Here is a 16,843-nt window from a genome sequence, read left to right as displayed (position 1 = left end):
CATTTTTATTCTTTTAAGTTTTGCCTTTTTATTTTCATAAAAGTAGCCATGACCTGAGCCTGAGGCGGTGCAGGAAATCGGCGTGTATGGATTTAAAGTTAATTTGCCAGTGAATCAATTATTTCCCAGACAAAGTGACAAAGTATGTCTGTCTCAAGATGAACCAGATGCTACAGTGTTAAAACTCTGACAGTTTGGGCATTACGCTTTTATAATTCGCAAAAAAATACATCGAATAAAAAAGGGGAAAGGAAACAGTTTGTGTTTTTGATGCTAATACAAATTGTATTGAGGAGTTCTTTGTTTGTTTGTTTTTTTCCTTGATGTATTTAGATTAAAAATGTTATTATTTTACAGAGAGTAGAGGACTTGCAATGTCTTCTTACAGGGAGGGGGGGGGGGGGGGGGGGTCTAAAAAGCAACAATACCCAGACCCAACCTTAAACGATGGTTTAACATGGTAGCTTTGCAAATCAAAATTAGTTTGCTAGTTATTTAATATTCACAATGTAGCATCATTGCAATAACATTGCGTGCTACCAAGGCATAGAGGACCACCCTTCTGCAGGTAGAGCTGTGCTGACAATGATACCATGCACACTGCAGTGTACTGAATTTCTACAATGTAAAGACCAAAAACCATGTCATTAAGCCATTTTTTTGGGGGGGGAAATATGTTTGCTGATACATTTTTAACAAAGATCGAACCATTACTCCTCTCCGTTAAATAGATAAATATTATAGATTTATATGACGAACCGACATTGAAACTAAGCCACAAAACCATATAAAGCCTGAAAAGAAAAAAACGTATCACAAATTGTGACTTTACATGCAGACTGATTAACTGTGGGTTGTAGATTTAACTATAGATTCACCAAGTTTAAATAAATTGTCTTTTTACAGTGTATAATAAAAAATGGGCACAGGTCAGTAGTTGAAGAAATACGGAGCAGAACTATAAAACCGATTCCCATTGGAAAAATATACTAATTTGTTTCAGAAGCTAAATGGAAAGATTAGTAAATATGACATGGGTCCTTTTCCTCTGTATTTTCATCAAGCAAGCATGCCTACATGTCAACCATTAAATAAAAAAACTATAAACTTTTATTGGTTTATAAGTTTGCATAGACTTTATTTTTTCTGACGAAGTCAAATGGAAGGCTTTCTCTGAAGAAGAACCAGATGCTACATTATAAAAAGGTCAATTTTGGCAAAGGTAAGCTTTTTTTTGTAACATGCAATTCCAACATGTTTGGATTGTGCTGAAGGACCTGCAAGCTCATTCAAGCAAGGGAGCAGATGGACTGTGACTATAACAGAGGATATACTGTATTTCTTCACACATTGATATGGCACAAGACTGACAATTCAACGGAAAGGAAAATAACCAGTTACAGGATCTGTCATAACTTTCCAAAAAAAAAAGTGTTATAATTAAACCCCAAACATTTTTAAGATTCCCCTTTTGCTTGATTTCGCAACAGTCTCTGTGAATATACAAAACTTTAAAATCAAATGCACACATCTACTGTTTCCCCGACTAAACAGGGACATATTTGATCCAAGGCAGGGCCCCCCTCCCTATACGCAGGACATGCGCAGTGCAAAGAGCCTCAATTTGGCCAGAGGAAGCACTGATCATAGGTTAAAAAAAGTTTATATATATTATATAACCTTCAATCTGTATGACAGTGTAATAAAATAAAATAAACATTTTGCAGCGTTGCACATGGTAGCCGGTTAAGTAAGGATCGATGCAGACTTCCTGTTGGAGCATTTAATAACCCACTCCCAATAGCAGGATTTCAACAACACCTTCTGTGGCCGATTGTCCACGCAAACAAAGTATAAATGGGAAGGCATAACAATCTGACTCCTACATGAGAGTGAAGGCGTCAAAATGTAATTGAGCCTTTGTGTCTTTCATCATAGAATGTTCCAAAGGGGGGTTCGTTTAGACCAGGGGTCGGCAACCTTTTTGATATGAAGTGCCATTTAAAAAAAAAAGTGTTATCAGCGTGCCGACAATCGAGAATTATCAACGGCGGGGGTGGGGGGGGTTGAGGAGCTTGACGCTCGTGAACTATCAGCCGGAGGGAGCCTCGCTGCGGGGAAGCAGTGTGTGGACCTGTCAACGAAACTTACACATTTACCACATTTAAATAATTGGTTTAAACGGCATAATAATAAGGACAATCGTCCGTTCTGTGATTCTCCAGAACACACATGTTATGATATTAGGGTCATGCAGAGTGAGATGAGATCGCTGTCCCTCTAAGAGAGAGAGAGAGAGGGGTGTGGCTTGTGCATGTGTGTGTGTGGATGGTAGAGCGACAGTGAGGGAACGTGTGTATGTTTCTGGAAGTGAAACGAGGCAGCAGAAAAACAGAGGTCTGTGATGAATTTTGTGAAACAGAAGAACAGCTAAATAAATGCAACGGCCTTCCAAGAAGAGCTCGCCTCTCTCCAGTCATTTAAGCTAAAGTGGGTTATTGAACCTGAAGCTTGTTGCTGCTTCCCTCCTCGACTACGGTCTGGGAGCCGACAGGAAAGTTCAACACACAGATGGCCAGTCCGCCCCTTTGTAGCATATTATTTCGATGAGCAGATCGCCACTGGACATTCAACTAAAGACACAGCCACACAAAAACTGCGGCATTTGTACAGCTCCTTATGGGTAGGCCTACTACAATTTGTGAAGTGCTTTCCTCTGTGGTGAAACGATCAGCACTACACCACGGAGGAAAGCGGCAGAAAGTCAGCGGGGCTGCGTTGCGTATGGCTTCCTTCTGCAGGTAGAGGCGCTCTGGCGGCGGTCTCGTTCAGGATCCGAAAATACAATTTAAATATTATTGCACACTTATTCCACTTATTCCTAGTGTGCCACTGGTTACGGTGCCACGTGCCAATGCTGGCACGCGTGCCAGGGGTTGCCGACCCCTGGTTTAGACACTTGAAATAACTAAAGGACAAGTTAAACAAGAAAGTAGAAAGAAAGGGAGGTGATAGAAAACTATTTCTGCTAAAAAGTTAGCAATGATTGAGAGTCAGAGCTAAACATTTCAGATGTGTGTATCTCACACTGCACTGTAACTTTTATTTTATGTATCTTTGCTTTTAAATGAGTGTTTTTAAATGTCATTTTATACCATTGCTTTAAAATGAGTGTTTTTAAATGTAACTTCATAATATGTTTCTTAATGCTCTTAATGTCTTTCATTTTTGTAAAGCACTTTGAATTGCCTTGTGTTGAAATGTGCTATATAAATAAACTTGCCTTGCCTTCACAGCTCACTGTGCATCCGTGAGCATCATATTGCTCTTTTGTTTTTCTTCCCTGCTTAAACAAACATGTGCTTAATTAAATTATTTGTTCAATACAACACTTGCTTGACAAAACTAATACTCTTGAGAAAACATACCACACCCCTGCAGCCTCAAAAAGGAAAACACCAAATCTTAAATGGTAAACTAGATTGTTTTCTGCTCCAACTGACGTCTACTACATTTTTATTCTTTTAAGTTTTGCCTTTTTATTTTCATAACATTTTATTTTCCTTGAGGCGGTGCAGGAAATCGGCGTGTATGGATTTAAAGTTAATTTGCCAGTGAATCAATCATTTCCCAGACAAAGTGACAAAGTATGTCTGTCTCAAGATGAACCAGATGCTACAGTGTTAAAACTCTGACAGTTTGGGCATTACCCTTTTATAATTCGCAAAAAAATACATCGAAAAAAAAAGGGGAAAGGAAACAGTTTGTGTTTTTGATGCTAATACAAATTGTATTGAGGAGTTCTTTGTTTGTTTGTTTTTTTCCTTGATGTATTTAGATTAAAAATGTTATTATTTTACAGAGAGTAGAGGACTTGCAATGTCTTCTTACAGGGAGGGGGGTCTAAAAAGCAACAATACCCAGACCCAACCTTAAACGATGGTTTAACATGGTAGCTTTGCAAATCAAAATTAGTTTGCTAGTTATTTAATATTCACAATGTAGCATCATTGCAATAACATTGCGTGCTACCAAGGCATAGAGGACCACCCTTCTGCAGGTAGAGCTGTGCTGACAATCATACCATGCCCAATGCAGTGTACTGAATTTCTACAATGTAAAGACCAAAAACCATGTCATTAAGCCATTTTTTTGGGGGGGGAAATATGTTTGCTGATACATTTTTATCAAAGATCGAACCATTACTCCTCTCCGTTAAATAGATAAATATTATAGATTTATATGACGAACCGACATTGAAACTAAGCCACAAAACCATATAAAGCCTGAAAAAAACGTATCACAAATTGTGACTTTACATGCAGACTGATTAACTGTGGGTTGTAGATTTAACTATAGATTCACCAAGTTTAAATAAATTGTCTTTTTACAGTGTATAATAAAAAATGGGCACAGGTCAGTAGTTGAAGAAATACGGAGCAGAACTATAAAACCGATTCCCATCGGAAAAATACACTAATTTGTTTCAGAAGCTAAATGGAAAGATTAGTAAATATGACATGGGTCCTTTTCCTCTGTATTTTCATCAAGCAAGCATGCCTACATGTCAACCATTAAATAAGAAAACTATACACTTGTATTGGCTAAGTGTGCATACACTATTTATTTTTTCTGACAAAGTCAAATGGAAGGCTTTCTCTGAAGATGAACCAGATGCTACATTATAAAAAGGTCAATTTTGGCAAAGGTAAGCTTTCTTTTGTAACATGCAATTCTAGCACGTGTGGATTGTGCTATATACATTGAATCACTAAAGATGAAAAAGGCAGTCCTGTGGGTGTGTTTTATTTCATTTACTCACATAAGATCCGGGTTTAATCGGAGAGGCGTGAGGTAAAGGACTCAACACACATCAACCCTGAAAGGCCAAGAAAACATCCAGTTTAAAAGTGTTTTTATCCCACATGGTGTGAATAGACTGTGTTTCCAGCAGAGGGGAGCACAGACAACAGTCTGCTATGATATGACTTTATTTTTACTTTATGACAAATTCTTCGACTTAATAATGTTATAACATACTTTACCATGGTTTTCTCTACCTTCTTATGATGTACTATACTATTACTTTTATTTCTATTCAATGTATTTATTATTATTTAAAAAACTATACTCAGACCTTTTAATTTACATTTTTTTTTACAAACTATACTGTGGATTTCTTTTAACTATAACACAATATATATATTTTTTTTTTAAAGAATGTAGGACATACTATACAATTACTTTTTTTTACTTTAATGAAATACTAAACTTTCACTTTTTACAACATAATATACTATGACTTTTGATTACATCGTTATGACATACTATTATATTATTTATTTTGTAATTATAACTATATAACCTTTTTTGAGTTTGTTTTAATATTTTAAAAAAAAATCAAATGTTATCACATGTCTTTCTGTGAGTTGATTAATTTCACTTAAAAATCTGCTGAAGGACCTGCAAGCTCATTCAAGCAAGGGAGCAGATGGACTGTGACTATAACAGAGGATATACTGTATTTCTTCACACATTGATATGGCACAAGACTGACAAGTCAACGGAAAGGAAAATAACCAGTTACAGGATCTGTCATAACTTTTCGAAAAAAAAGTGTTATAATTAAACCCAACCCAGTCTCATAAAAAAACGTGTAATAACTACGTTGGTCCACAACTTGGGACGTAGTATTTCTACAAAAACGCCTCTGAAATTGTAAGATCCCTACGTTTTTTTTCACCATTCATTCCAATAGCTGGCGTCTATGTCACGTGATCTTCAAATTTCTCCCTGCAAAAAATATGGCCGAACTTCGTTTTATTCTCGGTGGAAAATGCCTATTTTAAGGTTAGTTTGGCCATTAAAATGCATTTTGATGTCATTTGATGCGAGAAATATGAGTTGTTATTTCAGATTATGTGTGCAGTCGATGTACATGATCTTTAGTTGGCTAGTTATTACGAAGATTACTTCAGGAAATTGTGTCTATACAACGTTTTCATTGTTACCAAGGTGGTTGCTAGGGACGCTGCTATCGATATTATTTCTGTTATGTTGTGTAACTGTTTAATGGTGTTATCTTTATTGCTACCCCCTTCCCCGTCAATTTATAGTGTTGGTCCACAGCGCAAACAAAATCCACATCTAAAATTGTGGCATGGATACGTTATTTCACCCTGTGCAATTCTCCATTTACTCAACAATAACACATAATTATCCTTGTGTTTATTTATTTATTTGATTAATAAACACAAGTTGGACTCCGTCAGGACCGAGGGTCGGAGCAGCTCATTTGGTTTAGAGAATATTACACCCGGAAGTAAGTATTCTCTCCGCTTCGCTTGACAAACCCTGTGATAGTCCTCAAGCTCTGTGATTGGAGAGTGTGCTCCGAGGGTTACGCCGAGCGTCGAACAGCACTTGAAATGGGATGGAACCACGGCAGACTGTCCAAAACTGGATTTGAACGGGTGCAAATATGGCAGTAGCCATCGATCATCTTAAGATAAGATATACTTTATTGATCCCAAGTTGGAAACATTTGCGTTACATCAGCATGTGTAACAGTTGTAAATATGCAGTGGTGTTTATTTGTAAATCATTTAGTATAATCACACAAATTCTGTGTTTTATATTTAATAATTCTGTGTTCTTTATTTATTGAATGTTCAATACCTGACAAGGCCGGAGATGAAATATCTACATACATCGTATAAGAGTATAATACATATGTATAATATTAGTTAAAATAAGTGCTTCAACATAGTTAACATTGCTGGAGGTATGCACAAATATTGATAGATGTCTTGTAATGCACTATTGAGGAACCTGCGACCCAAGTTTTTCATTCATTGCATAACTACACCGTTTGTGTATATGATATGTCAATAAACCTTAGAAAATCTGGAAATCTGGAAAGGGACGTGCAAAATAGTAATTATATACAGTCTTTAATTAACTATTAGTAGAGAATAAAGAGAAATGAATACTTTATAGGGATCCTATTAATATCTAATAATAAAAATAATGAAATTCAATAACATGCTTTAACCACCAGGTGTCCCTTTCTATCAGCTGTGCACCTTTATGGTGTAAATACAGCATATCTACCAATTGGATCAAATATAAAAGTCAGCCGAATTAGTGTTGATCCTGCAAAGAGACGTATTGTGTGAAAAGAAATGTAAGATGTTGTTTAATTGCTGATATATTTATGATCCACGTCACGTTTTCAGTGTTGGCGGCAGTTCCTCATGTTTGTCTAGCAGTCTTCTCATCAAGGCTCTATAAATAGAGAACTACGGCAGATATGTAATATTTAATGCAGCCGAACCGTGTATTACAATGCCGTTATGTGATGACTTTCAAAGAGAAAAGCAAGCAGACTCGGAATAAAGTATTATTTTATTTTTTTAAAATGTTTTCTGTCTGTTTCCGGTATTTGTTTATGACGATGTGATGTGAGATGTGAGACTGGAATTGCACAGGGGAAAATAACGTATCTATGCCACAATTTTAGATGCAGATTTTGTTAAACTAATACGTTTGCGTTGTGGACCAACACTATACATTGACGCGGAAGGGGGTAGCAATAAAGATAACACCATTAAACAGTTACACAACATAACAGAAATAATATCGATAGCAGCGTCCCTAGCAACCACCTTGGTAACAATGAAAACGTTGTATGGACACAATTTCCTGAAGTAATCTTCGTAATAACTAGCAAACTAAAGATCATGTACATCCACTGCACACATAATCTGAAATAACAACTCATATTTCTCGCATCAAATGACATCAAAACGCATTTTAATGGCCAAACTAACCTTAAAATAGGCATTTTCCACCGAGAATAAAACGAAGTTCGGCCATGTTTTTTTTTTAAGCAGGGAGAAATTTGAAGATCACGTGACATAGACGCCAGTCATTGGAATGAATAGTGAAAAAAAACGTAGGGATCCTACAATTTCAGAGGCGTTTTTGTAGAAATACTACGTCCTACGTTGTGGACCGACCTAGTTATTACACGTTTTTTTGCGAGACTTGGTTGTTAAACCCCAAAAACTTTTAAGATTCACTTTTTGCTTGATTTCGCAACAGTCTCTGTGAAATTACAAAAGTTTACAATCAAATGCACACATCTGCTGTTTCCCCGACTAAACAGGGACATATTTGATCCAAGGCAGGGCCCCCCTCCCTATACGCAGGACATGCGCAGTGCGAAGGGCCTCAATTCGGCCAGAGGCAGCACTGATCATAGGTTAAAAAAAGTGTATATATTATATAACCTTCAATCTGTATGACAGTATAATAAAATAAAATGTAATAACCCACTCCGACTAGCTGGATTTCAACAACATCTTATGTGGCCGATTGTCCGAGCAAACAAAGTATAAATGGGAAGGCATAACAATCTGACTCCTATATGAGAGTGAAGGCGTCAAAATGCAATGGAGCCTTTGCGTCTTTCATCATGACTAAATGTCCTGGAACCAACTTCTCTGGCAGGAACGAGCACATTATTTTGTTGAAACTTGCCCTGTGTTTATATTGCAAGTTCAAAATGAAGGCAAACTTTAACAAGTACGGTCACAGCACGGTGTGGTAAGGGGTATTATTCAAACCCTGTCCCCATTCGATATCACAAAAAATGTAGCCCCACTAAAAAAAAAATGTAACTCCCCTGGCCCAGTTTGGTGTTGCAGCTGGTTCGTCCCTTTGCAAAATACTCTCTAGTTTTATTAGATATAAGATATTATTGGCATGAATATGAGAGAAAACCATATTCTCTTCAAAGATAGAAACAAAATTCAAAGGGGAGATGATGGTAATCATAAGTAAATAGGCCAGCAGATATGATGTAATTGTGAGAAAAAAGATTGACACCCTTGTCCACATACTTGTGTGTATTTTTCTGCTTTGTGGCTACCGTTCATGTTTAGGGCTGTCGATTTACTTCTTCTACCTTTCCCTTTTGTCGTATAAACCAGCTGATTGATTAGATTTTATTTTCTAAATGAACACATATTTAGCTTTTATAGAGATGAGACGGATTGTTGGACAGGATGTATCCATTTATTACATCAGCTGAAATAAAATCAGAAATTTCAAAATGGCTTCCAGCAGTGATGTCATTGAGGCTTGACACCCTGGTGGAAGAGACATCACGAGTGGGGTGGGGAAATTATAGTGTCAGCATAGGGGGGCCGGGGTTCTTCACAGGCGCACGCCACAAACAAAGGCTCTCAAATAGGTACAAGGAGCATCATTGATAAGATCTAGAGTTTAAGAGTTAGGAAACAAAACAGCAAAAATATCAATCAATCACACAATTATGTGATGTGTACAATGTCAGAAATTGTCAGTTTTCTAAAGCCTAACTTCACATTTTTAACAAATTAAACAATCTGAATATATTCAGATACTGTCAAGAAGTTGGAGCAGAGTACATTTGAATGGATCAGGTAATCAAATAATTAAAAAGTTAACTAATACTATATAAATCTTATAAATACTTTAGAGGATTCTACTCTTAATGTTATGTATAAAGAAATGAAATTCCTAATCCAGATTATATAAGGTTATCAGTTACCAAAGATGACTTTTCTAACATCAATTTTAAGAGCTAAATTGACATTGCTGGTGGTAAACAGATTATTAGTGCATACCGTTAAAGTTCATCATCAAGCAGTCTTCTAGACCCTGATAATTGTCGGGTTGGCCGGGAGACCAGTTGTTGGCGACAAACTTGGTACCATCACTCCACATCCACAAGCCCTCCTAAAAAAAAGTTTAATGGTCAATTAAATCCAATAAAGAAAATCTATTTTACCCCCATCCAACCATGCTGATAGTTCAGTGTCCACAGCAGTCAGCTTTACCTTGGTTCTATTATATTATACAATAAAGTTAAGTGCAAATTTAATTACGAATATATTCAAGATCAGGCTCAAAAGAGACAAACCCATTGCATCGTGTTTAATATTAAATGACTCACCTTTGCCAAATCATTGCCTCCAATCCAAGTCTGGAGATTTGCGTTAGTCGCTGTGTTTACGATCTTTCTGATAAATGTGTACACCCTTAGGTTGGGGATTGATGCCAGATTTCCACCAAGGGCAATGCAGTCCACCTAATATGCAACGTGTGGATTGAATAAAATAACATAAAGCAAGTGAGAGAAAAGCGAGAGTTAAATGAGGAAATAGAAGTGAGAACTCTATAAACGTGTTGGTCAGTTATAACTCATATTGTTCCTCGATGTACCTCTGCATCAGCCCAGGTCTTATTAGCATGCTTGTACATGTAACAGTGATCTTCAAACGGAGTCCATCCAGAAGGGCAGGTCTTACATGGGACATGGCATGGCTTTTCTAAAGATGATAAGGACATTCATTAATCTGGCATGGAATAAGTGTGAGAGGAAAAGCGTTACAGTGATACTTTATAGTTTGGGAGCAATTTAAAACCTCAAAGAAGTGCCGAAATCATTCTTCCTCTCCATATTGGTGGAGTGACTACTTACATTTGCTCCACTCCACAGTCCACTGGTCAAACAGAGGACCACAATGAAATGAAGACATGAAGCCATCTGTGTAAAGAAGCAGTATATTAATAAGTTAATGCATCATTTAAAAGTATATTTAATGTCTTAATGTGTACCTCAATTACAAAATTAAAATGAAAGAAATTCTAATTCAGAAATAGAGAAGAAAAGAAAAATAATATACACAAATGTTTGGAGGTTTTACTGAAACAAGACATTGTAAAGCACCAGACATGAAAAGGTGATTTCACTTTTTCACAAGTGAAAACTAAACGTAATAATGAATTAATGATATCTCTTTCTGGAGGTATCGATCAAAACAGATGAAGCCATAATGATAGAAAAGTATGAGAGCCTTACCTTGTTATGATGATCAGTTGAGGTTGTACTTGCAGCAGGTAGCAGGGTGACTTTGAGAGGGAAATCCAGAGTTTATATACCTTCTCTTGATGTATTGACAAACACTTGGTTAGCATGTCCTTTGTATAAATATTGTGTAATCTATTGGCTCGGACTTGAGTGAAACCAGAATACTCTTCAAACAAGATATGGATCCACTGCCTGTTCAGCTATCAGCCACAGCATGTCCAACATACATTTAAACTCCAACATATTCAAATCTTTAAAAATAATTAACAACATGCGTACATTTTCATCCCACTCTGACAAATCTATACCTTTTCTTTACATGTGTTTCACTGAGATAATATCATTTCGCAAACGTTCGCCTCCTAACATCATTGTTCTTACTGGACCCACACTGAAACAAATTATTTATAACCTTCAGGTACACAAATGTAAAATACAGAAGCAAGTTCTGCTATACAACTCTCACAGTATATGTTATATCCACCCCTGCCTCCAAACGTATGTGTACTTTAGGTTAGGGGCCAGTGGTCATTGTTTACTGTTCTTGTGTTAAAAGGTGCTTTATAAATTAACTTGCCTTTCCTGGCTTTGATGCTCTGATATCGTCCAATTTCCTGGACATATTGATGCTTAAGCATATAATGATATTTTAGTTAAGAGTGTTCTTAATACTTTTGTACTTCGTAAGTACAAGCCAAGAGATAACTCTACTGTGTACATAGCCAGGTCCATAAGAAATAACCCCATTTATCAAATCTGTTGGCATGCATTCATTCAATACCTGGCACTGTTTACTCCTAACCTGTTGTCTTTATGTGTGACAGTCGTCCAGGATGTTCCATGTTTACCAGGGCCACCCTTATGCCCACCACCCTTTGCTCATCTGACTCGATGTCACAATATTATTTTCGTAATACCGCCACACACTTTTTATCCAGTTCGTTGGATATGGTGATGATAAGTGAACGAGGTCACTTAAATGTGAGTATTTGTGAAAAAACCTTAACTAGGCTGTTGTTATGAAAGCCTATTGAAGACAAGAATATAATTATAAAAATGACGAGTGATAATGGATTATGACAGACAAGAGTCAAATGCAACCACTTACGGTTGGTACTAAAAATATTTTCCTAAAGTAGGTAATTGTATAGAAGACTAGAAATACTTTGTTAAAAGGTGCTTTATAGGTATTTGTGCTTAACCAGATTTAGTGTGATAAATGAAACAGCTTCTATTACTTTTTTATTAAAAAATATATAGTTGTGAGAATAAATAACACCACAAGACCAGCATCAGTCAAATTGTTACTTAAAACATTGGTATCGACTGAGAAATGTCACAATGGTGCATCTCTAATATAGTTTTTAGATATGCAAACAGTTACCATATGCACATGCCAAATAAATACAGAAGTTGAGGTTTATTTTCCATTAACAGGCAAACAGTTCAAGTCTTTGCTTTTTCGCTTCAATAACTATAGAATTGGAGGGATGAAACCCTCTTTAATGGTCACACATGCAGAGCACATAGCACACGCAGTGGCATTTGTTCTCTGCTTTTAACCCATCCTAGTACTAGGAGCAGTGGGCAGCTATTGTACAGCGCCCAGGGAGCAATGGGGAGTGAGGGGCGTGGGGGGGGGATGTCCGCTGACTTGCTCAAGGGCACCCCGGCAGGGCCCAGGATGTGAACTGAGACCTCTCCAAGCACCAGTCCACACTAATGCATCATTGCCCCAAAAGAAGAAGTGTTTATGTTTGGAACTCTTCCAAAGAAAGATGATAGTCATGAGTTTGCTTCTCTACTTTCCTTTCAACAGTCACATTAAAACAGTTACTAAATCAGCTTACTATCACCTAAAGAACATATCTAGGATTAAAAGACTGATGTCACAGAAGGATTTGGAAAAACTTGTCCATGCTTTTATCTTCAGTAGACTGGACTACTGTAATGGTGTCTTCACAGGTCTCACTAAAACATCTATTAGAAAGCTGCAGCTGATTCAGAACGCTGCTGCTCGAGTCCTCACTGACATTAAGAAAGTGGATCACATCGCTCCAGTTCTGAAGTCTTTACACTGGCTTCCTGTGTGTCAAAGAATAGATTTCAAAATACTGCTGCTGGTTTATAAAGCACTGAATGGTTTAGGACCAAAATGCATTTCTGACCTCCTGCTAAATGATGAACCATCCAGATCTCTCAGGTCTTCAGGGACTGGTCAGCTTTCTGTCCCCAGAGTCAGAACTAAACATGGAGAAGCAGCGTTCAGTTAGTATGCTCCAAATATCTGGAACAAACTCCCAGAAACCTGCAGGTCCACTGCAACTCTGACTACTTTTAAATCCAGGCTGAAGACTTTTCTTTTTGCTGTTGCTTTTAATTGAACTATTCATATCTTAAACTGCACTGTAACTTTTATCCATGTATTTTTTCTTTTTAACGACTGTTTTTAAATGCCATTTTGCCGCTGGTTTTAATTGATATATTCAGGCTTATTTTTGTAGGGTTAAAGTCCCCTACGTTTGCGGTTTTGGTTTCAAGACCCTTGTTCGCAGAGGACACCAAAAAAGTCCTAGAAAAGAGAACTTAAACTTAACTAATGCGCATTTAAAGAAAAGAGGAATAGTTTTGGCGAAAACTAAAAAGGTACCATGGGGTACAGGAATCCGTTTTGGTTTCAAGACCCTGGTTCACGGAGGATACCAAAAAAATTCCTAGAAAGACAAGGTAAATGTTACTATGTGCATTTAAAAATAAAAAAGAGGAATAGTTTCGGCGAAAACTAAAAGGTACCAGGGGGTCAGATTAGAATGTTCCAAAGGGGGGTTCGTTTAGACACTTGAAATAACTAAAGGACAAGTTAAACAAGAAAGTAGAAAGAAAGGGAGGTGATAGAAAACTATTTCTGCTAAAAAGTTAGCAATGATTGAGAGTCAGAGCTAAACATTTCAGATGTGTGTATCTCACACTGCACTGTAACTTTTATTTTATGTATCTTTGCTTTTAAATGAGTGTTTTTAAATGTCATTTTATACCATTGCTTTTAAATGAGTGTTTTTAAATGTCATTTTATACCATTGCTTTTAAATGAGTGTTTTTAAATGTCATTTTATACCATTGCTTTTAAATGAGTGTTTTTAAATGTAACTTCATAATATGTTTCTTAATGCTTTTAATGTCTTTCATTTTTGTAAAGCACTTTGAATTGCCTTGTGTTGAAATGTGCTATATAAATAAACTTGCCTTGCCTTCAAAGCTCACTCTGCATCCGTGAGCATCATATTGCTCTTTTGTTTTTCTTCCCTGCTTAAACAAACATGTGCTTAATTAAATTATTTGTTCAATACAACACTTGCTTGACAAAACTAATACTCTTGAGAAAACATACCACACCCCTGCAGCCTCAAAAAGGAAAACACCAAATCTTAAATGGTAAACTAGATTGTTTTCTTCTCCAACTGACGTCTACTACATTTTTATTCTTTTAAGTTTTGCCTTTTTATTTTCATAACATTTTATTTTCCTTGAGGCGGTGCAGGAAATCGGCGTGTATGGATTTAAAGTTAATTTGCCAGTGAATCAATTATTTCCCAGACAAAGTGACAAAGTATGTCTGTCTCAAGATGAACCAGATGCGACAGTGTTAAAACTCTGACAGTTTGGGCATTACGCTTTTATAATTCGCAAAAAAATACATCGAAAAAAAAAGGGGAAAGGAAACAGTTTGTGTTTTTGATGCTAATACAAATTGTATTGAGGAGTTCTTTGTTTGTTTGTTTTTTTCCTTGATGTATTTAGATTAAAAATGTTATTATTTTACAGAGAGTAGAGGACTTGCAATGTCTTCTTACAGGGAGGGGGGGGGGGGGGGGGGGGGGGGGGGGTCTAAAAAGCAACAATACCCAGACCCAACCTTAAACGATGGTTTAACATGGTAGCTTTGCAAATAAAAATTAGTTTGCTAGTTATTTAATATTCACAATGTAGCATCATTGCAATAACATTGCGTGCTACCAAGGCATGGAGGACCACCCTTCTGCAGGTAGAGCTGTGCTGACAATCATACCATGCACACTGCAGTGTACTGAATTTCTACAATGTAAAGACCAAAAACCATGTCATTAAGCCATTTTTTGGGGGGGGAAATATGTTTGCTAATGCATTTTTAACAAAGATCGAACAATTACTCCTCTCCGTTAAATAAATAAATATTATAGATTTATATGACGAACCGACATTGAAACTAAGCCACAAAACCATATAAAACCTGAAAAAAACGTATCACAAATTGTGACTTTACATGCAGACTGATTAACTGTGGGTTGTAGATTTAACTATAGATTCACCAAGTTTAAATAAATTGTCTTTTTACAGTGTATAATAAAAAAATGGGCACAGGTCAGTAGTTGAAGAAATACGGAGCAGAACTATAAAACTGATTCCCACTGGAAAAATATACTAATTTGTTTCAGAAGCTAAATGGAAAGATTAGTAAATATGACATGGATCCTTTTCCTCTGTATTTTCATCAAGCAAGCATGCCTACATGTCAACCATTAAATAAAAAAACTATAAACTTTTATTGGTTTATAAGTTTGCATAGACTTTATTTTTTCTGACGAAGTCAAATGGAAGGCTTTCTCTGAAGAAGAACCAGATGCTACATTATAAAAAGGTCAATTTTGGCAAAGGTAAGCTTTTTTTTGTAACATGCAATTCCAACATGTTTGGATTGTGCTGAAGGACCTGCAAGCTCATTCAAGTAAGGGAGCAGATGGACTGTGACTACAACAGAGGATATACTGTATTTCTTCACACATTGATATGGCACAAGACTGACAATTCAACGGAAAGGAAAATAACCAGTTACAGGATCTGTCATAACTTTAAAAAAAAAAAAGTGTTATAATTAAACCCCATAAAAATGTAAGATTCCCCTTTGCTTGATTTCGCAACAGTCTCTGTGAATATACAAAACTTTAAAATCAAATGCACACATCTACTGTTTCCCCGACTAAACAGGGACATATTTGATCCAAGGCAGGGCCCCCCTCCCTATACGCAGGACATGCGCAGTGCAAAGAGCCTCAATTTGGCCAGAGGAAGCACTGATCATAGGTTAAAAAAAGTTTATATTATATAACCTTCAATCTGTATGACAGTGTAATAAAATAAAATAAACATTTTTCAGCGTTGCACATGGGAGCCGGTTAAGTCAGGATCGATGCAGACTTCCTGTTGGAGCATTTAATAACCCACTCCCAATAGCAGGATTTCAACAACACCTTCTGTGGCCGATTGTCCACGCAAACAAAGTATAAATGGGAAGGCATAACAATCTGACTCCTACATGAGAGTGAAGGCGTCAAAATGTAATTGAACCTTTGTGTCTTTCATCATGACTAAATGTCCTGGAACCAACTTCTCTGGCAGGAACGAGCACATTATTTTGTTGTAACTTGCTCTGTGTTTATATTGCAAGATCAAAATGAAGGCAAACTTTAACAGGTATGGTCACAGCACGGTGTGGTAAGGGGTATTATTCAAACCCTGTCCCCATTCGATATCACAAAAAATGTAGCCCCACTAAAAAAAAAATGTAACTCCACTTAACTCCCCTGGCCCAGTTTGGTGTTGCAGCTGGTGTGTCCCTTTGCAAAATACTCTCTAGTTTTATTAGATATAAGATATTATTGGCATGAATATGAGAGAAAACCATATTCTCTTCAAAGATAGAAACAAAATTCAAAGGGGAGATGATGGTAATCATAAGTAAATAGGCCAGCAGATATGATGTAATTGTGAGAAAAAAGATTGACACCCTTGTCCACATACTTGTGTGTATTTTTCTGCTTTGTGGCTACGTTCATGTTTAGGGCTGTCGATTTACTTCTTCTACCTTTCCCTATTGTCGTATAAACC

At 36.7% G+C, this 16,843-nt stretch overlaps 2 protein-coding genes across 16 annotated transcripts in view; both read right to left on the bottom strand.

Moving 5' to 3' along the window:
* LOC307036425 (galactose-specific lectin nattectin-like) overlaps positions 1–16,843 on the bottom strand; it is a 28,050-nt gene that overhangs the window by 5,586 nt on the left and 5,621 nt on the right. For 3 of the 15 annotated variants that reach the window (XM_079676739.1, XM_079676750.1, XM_079676744.1), the window contains exon 2: positions 10,913–10,962. The exons of 2 other annotated variants lie outside the window; for them this stretch is intronic. The gene's annotated coding sequence lies outside the window, so the exon portion shown is untranslated. 10 more of the 15 variants (XM_079676743.1, XM_079676741.1, XM_079676742.1 and 7 more) reach the window with 10 other exon arrangements.
* Positions 9,060–10,515, bottom strand: LOC307036424 (galactose-specific lectin nattectin-like). The gene is made up of 4 exons (XM_079676736.1): positions 10,273–10,515; positions 10,004–10,138; positions 9,675–9,786; positions 9,060–9,284 (listed from the first exon to the last, which is right to left on the bottom strand). The coding sequence occupies exons 1-4, from the start codon at positions 10,396–10,398 to the stop codon at positions 9,223–9,225; spliced, it is 435 nt and encodes a 144-aa protein (XP_079532862.1). The 5' UTR covers positions 10,399–10,515; the 3' UTR covers positions 9,060–9,222.

The sequence above is a fragment of the Notothenia rossii genome (assembly GCF_949606895.1).
Source record: "Notothenia rossii genome assembly, chromosome: 4".
NCBI classification, from domain to species: Eukaryota; Metazoa; Chordata; class Actinopteri; order Perciformes; family Nototheniidae; genus Notothenia; species Notothenia rossii.
This window is presented reverse-complemented; position numbering and strand designations above follow the sequence as displayed.

Excerpts from the sequence above, each read along its gene's own strand:
- LOC307036424 (XM_079676736.1), bottom strand. The coding sequence starts at position 10,398 with ATGTCCTTATCATCTTTAGAAAAGCCATGCCATGTCCCATGTAAGACC. Across the intron at positions 9,787-10,003 it reads GAGGCAATGATTTGGCAAAG|GAGGGCTTGTGGATGTGGAG; the intron begins GTGAGTCATTTA and ends ACTTTTTTTTAG. Across the intron at positions 9,285-9,674 it reads CTTGATGATGAACTTTAACG|ATCTTATCAATGATGCTCCT; the intron begins GTATGCACTAAT and ends CTTAAACTCTAG.